General features: G+C 38.4%; 1 protein-coding gene across 1 annotated transcript; it reads right to left on the minus strand.

Annotated features, from left to right (window-relative positions):
* Positions 1 to 858: 858 nt before the first annotated feature.
* Positions 859 to 3,530, minus strand: c24h8orf74 (chromosome 24 C8orf74 homolog). The gene is made up of 5 exons (XM_028010101.1): positions 3,353 to 3,530; positions 2,755 to 2,938; positions 2,209 to 2,432; positions 1,209 to 1,367; positions 859 to 1,127 (listed from the first exon to the last, which is right to left on the minus strand). Exons 1-5 carry the CDS (start codon positions 3,512 to 3,514, stop codon positions 909 to 911), a joined length of 948 nt encoding a protein of 315 aa, XP_027865902.1. The 5' UTR covers positions 3,515 to 3,530; the 3' UTR covers positions 859 to 908.
* Positions 3,531 to 4,058: the final 528 nt, after the last annotated feature.

Genomic DNA, 4,058 nt, shown 5'->3' on the forward strand with positions numbered 1-4,058 from the left:
GCTAGCTCGGTGTTAAACACGCACGAGAAACAAAACTAGCGTTTCAACACATGCTAGCAACGGTGCTAGCTGTTTCATCCAAATAAAATCCTGCATTCACAATTTATATTTCAACCTCTTCTTTAGAAATTGTTCTTCTAACATAGCATTTGTGTTAAGTAAAATAGAAAACACTAATAATAATATGCGTAAAAACTGCAGTACCTATTTTAACCACACGGTGTGTTGAGTCCACTTGAGGGTGAAGTTACGTTTCATCCATTTTACGTCAATTTCTGCTGTGCCTGCTCCAGGCTGGCGCCAGGGGGCGCTAGGATCCTCCTGGATCAGACATTTCACTCCTAGAAAATAAAAATTAAAACTCCTTTTTTTTTGTAGACGTGATGAAACCTGTCTAATATATTTAGCTTAATCCAAAAATAGTCCATAATAAGCAATTAGGAAAATGACATAATCTTTTTGGTGGCAAACCAGCCCACAGCATGATGCTGCCACTACTAGGGATGGGGAATCATTGAAATGTTCATGGTCATGAAATAAATTGTATAGTGATAATGATAAATTTGAAAATAATACAATGTATTGTTGTAATTTATGTTTACAATATAAATTTTTAGAAAATATATGCATATAAATGCAGTTTAGTAGTTTAGTGATAAAATAATGATAAAACACCTCTAACCAGTTAGCTAAATATTATTTGTGCATACCTTGCTGAACTTTCATGTGTTGTGCTACTTCCTCGAGAAAAGCATGCGCATAAAATTAAAATACAGAGATCTTAAGAGCTAAAAAGACACAAAATTACAACATTTCAGAGACAAAGGCTCCAAAATTAGAACTGTAAACAATAACAGCTTGCTTTGTATTAGTTTCTCTTTTAATTAAATCAGCTTTTACGTTTCCAGTTATTTCTTCTTTCCTGCTTTTGTTTTTGTTTTTTCTCCCTTTGTCTTTGTTGATGTCACTACAGGAGTTGGTATTTTCGGGCGTCCAGCAGCAATCAAAGCCTCCTGCTGCATTTTGATCTGAAAGATCTCCTTGCGGAGGGACACCTCTTGACTCAGACTTGCCAGCACTTGGCCTCCTGTGGCTTTGACTGCAGATCGAACCAACCCCACAGCGCTCTACACAGAGGAGCAGAAATAAAGCAGCACTTTTAAAACACAATTTTCGCTGGATTTAAATTATTTTAAGTAAAATAATACCTCTTTGTCCAGTTCCCCGTCTGATGGGATGTTAAAGTCCTCCAGAGTGACGCGTGGCTCGGCCAGCACACATTTGAGTTTTTCCTCCAACTGCGTCAGGGAGGAATCGAGTTTTGCTCGCAGCTCAGACTGCGCCTCCCACATCTCGAGATCGGTGCCCTGCAGAATGATTACAGAGTGTCTGAAAAGCTTTATATTTCTTCACATTACAACCACAAACTTAACGAATTTAAAGTGATAAAAGCAACAAATCCAAAACCTGAAAAGTGTTGGGTACATTATTTTTGCTTCACCCATTTTACCATCTTCACCGTTTCTTCCCGTCCCCACAGCATGATGCTGCCATCATCATGTGCCACAATCAGCAGGGTGTGTTCATGTTAATTTGTGTAGTTAGTTGTAAATGTATGTCACATTTTTATTAGATTTCCACATTTACTTTGACTTCATTAAATCAGAATAAAATGTACTGACATTTATGAGAAAATGCAAAAAGTAAAAGAGTTTGCAAGCTTTATGAAGACAATCAAACCTACATTGGTGATTAAAAAAATTATATCAAGATTCAAAGTTTCCCCCAGAAAACCTGCTAAGCCTGGTGTTTGGGCAGTAGGGCAGTCATTCATCCAGTGGCTCGTATTTTTGAGTTAAAAAATATTTAAAGTTCACAGAAAATTTGAAAATATCACTTGATAATCGTGTTATTGAAAGGTTCTAAGATTAACACTTGAACACCAACTATAAAATCATAAAAAATGCTAACATTTTAAAAAGACTTAAATAAATAAGCTATGCTTAACCTGGTGGGGGCACAAGTAAAGCCTGGTGACCCACCAGGCTTATCATGCACTGGGGGAAACCCTAAAGATTGTATCAAAGTATCAAAAATGGGAATATTCTAGCTCTGCAGTAAAAGTCTCTCTGTTGAGCGTACGACGTGTAGCAACAAGTGTGAAAATTCACTCCCCATATTTAGCGTTCAACATGCTAATTTTTCTACCTGTGCTAAAGGGCAGGGGGTGGGCGGCAGCTGCACCTCCAGCTGTTTCAGAACAAGCAGCTCCTCAGCCGTTACACCTACCGCCACCTGGAACAGCCTCCTTCTGCAGACGCAAGTGTCGATCAGGTACTGGGTGAAGACATGCCGGTGTAAGGGCGTCAAGTATGGTAAATGCTCACACAGCACATCTCGGAGCAGGGACCAGAAATTGTTTAGGTCGAATTCTGGATGGATAGAAGGAGAAAAGGCAACGGAGAGATAGAGGAGGTTTAATGAACCAAAACGCAACTCTTGGAAATGATTTATTTGAATATATAGACAGCTCTGCAACTAAACCAGCCTGAAAGGCTTGTTTTAAAATCATGCTAATAAAAGGTTGCTTGTGTAAGCGACACAGAGAGTGAATCATTAACTGACTCACTCTAATTTAAATGTACAGGTAGAAGAGAGCATCGCTGTTTGCCTATCAATAACAACATTACCATTTGTGCGGCAGAGAGAGCGTAATGTGGATTTCCCTAATAAAGGAAACAGGCTTGTTTTTACCCTGCGACTGTGGGAAGATGACCTTGGCAAGCACAGCTGAGCAGATCACGTCGGCCCAGGAGAAGCCTTGCCCTACGGTGAACATGGCGACATCATATACAAACTCTTGATGCAAAGGCAGCTTTTCGTTGGTAAACTCGAACCAATGGAAGTGATGGATGAATCTTTGGATGCCAGCATTCCTCTGGAAAAGGATGACACACATAAGCTATCAAAACCTACATTGAATCAAATGTTAATGAAATTAGTAAAAAAAAAAAATAAATAAATATATATATGTATATATGGTTACCATCATTAACTACTTTGTGTTAATCACACAAATCATGTAAAAAATACTTTAAATGCTGTGGTTTTATTATGATAAAATTTGAAAAAGCTGACTTTTGAGTTGTTTTTCTAAACTCTGCACAGCAGTGCATCAAATTAAAGCTAAATTTCTAAATTATCTGCCAAATTATTCAAAAATGTTCCTTCAAAACATACAAGTGGCCTTCACGTTCGTATCGGTATTTATTATTTACTGCTGATATTTCCGCACACCTGAACGCAGCATTTGAACCAGGTAGCAAAATGAAAGGCCCGGCTGGTTTCCTACCGGAAGCCTCGCTATCTTTGCCATCTCCGTCTCTGAAAGGGAATCCATCCTGGGAGGTTTGAGGTCACTCGGTTGCCATTGGAGACCAACGCGGAAGTTACGCTTTCGCTGTGGAGGACGTGGTGACGTAGCCAAATCGTCACTCGTCAACCTAAAACCCATACAGTGGTGTTCAATGTTTTGAAATCTACTGGGAAAACAGCGCATGTTGTTTACGGATTTTAATTGTGGCTATTTAAATTGATACTGAACGGAATAAAGGGGGAACGTGTTGAATTAAAAGAGAAGATAATGTTAAGTAAAATAAAGTGATAACTTTATTTATCCATCCCCACACAGATGGCCCAGACGTCTCTAATCCTATTTAGCAGGGACCCCCTCCGCTTCAATCCTTTACTCTCCTCTCTATCCTCCTGCTCGCAAACTAATAAAGCAGTTTTTTGTCAAGCTGATGTAACGCAAACTATTTCTTATCAATGCTTTCAAAATAAATGCTTTATTTTTGCCCGAATTGGTCCCGTTGTAACATATTGTTACAATTCTTCTATTCCCATTTAGCTCTGAAATCATCCCACTTTTTCTGGGTTTTTTTCTGCATATTAAAATCATGTTTTGATTTTGACATTAATCAAATATGAGAACGTTTTCTTATGCATAAATATGGACTTGTGTAAGGGATAACTTTTATGTTAATGAGCACTTGTTT

This window comes from Xiphophorus couchianus, chromosome 24 (genome assembly GCF_001444195.1).
Source record: "Xiphophorus couchianus chromosome 24, X_couchianus-1.0, whole genome shotgun sequence".
In the NCBI taxonomy this organism is placed as follows: domain Eukaryota; kingdom Metazoa; phylum Chordata; class Actinopteri; order Cyprinodontiformes; family Poeciliidae; genus Xiphophorus; species Xiphophorus couchianus.

Bases quoted from the DNA above. Each gene is read 5' to 3' on its own strand.
- c24h8orf74 (XM_028010101.1), bottom strand. From the start codon at position 3,514: ATGGGTTTTAGGTTGACGAGTGACGATTTGGCTACGTCACCACGTCCT. The intron at 2,939-3,352 runs GTAGGAAACCAG...ATCCTTTTCCAG, and splicing joins CAAAGATAGCGAGGCTTCCG to AGGAATGCTGGCATCCAAAG. The intron at 1,128-1,208 runs GTATTATTTTAC...TCCTCTGTGTAG, and splicing joins ACGGGGAACTGGACAAAGAG to AGCGCTGTGGGGTTGGTTCG.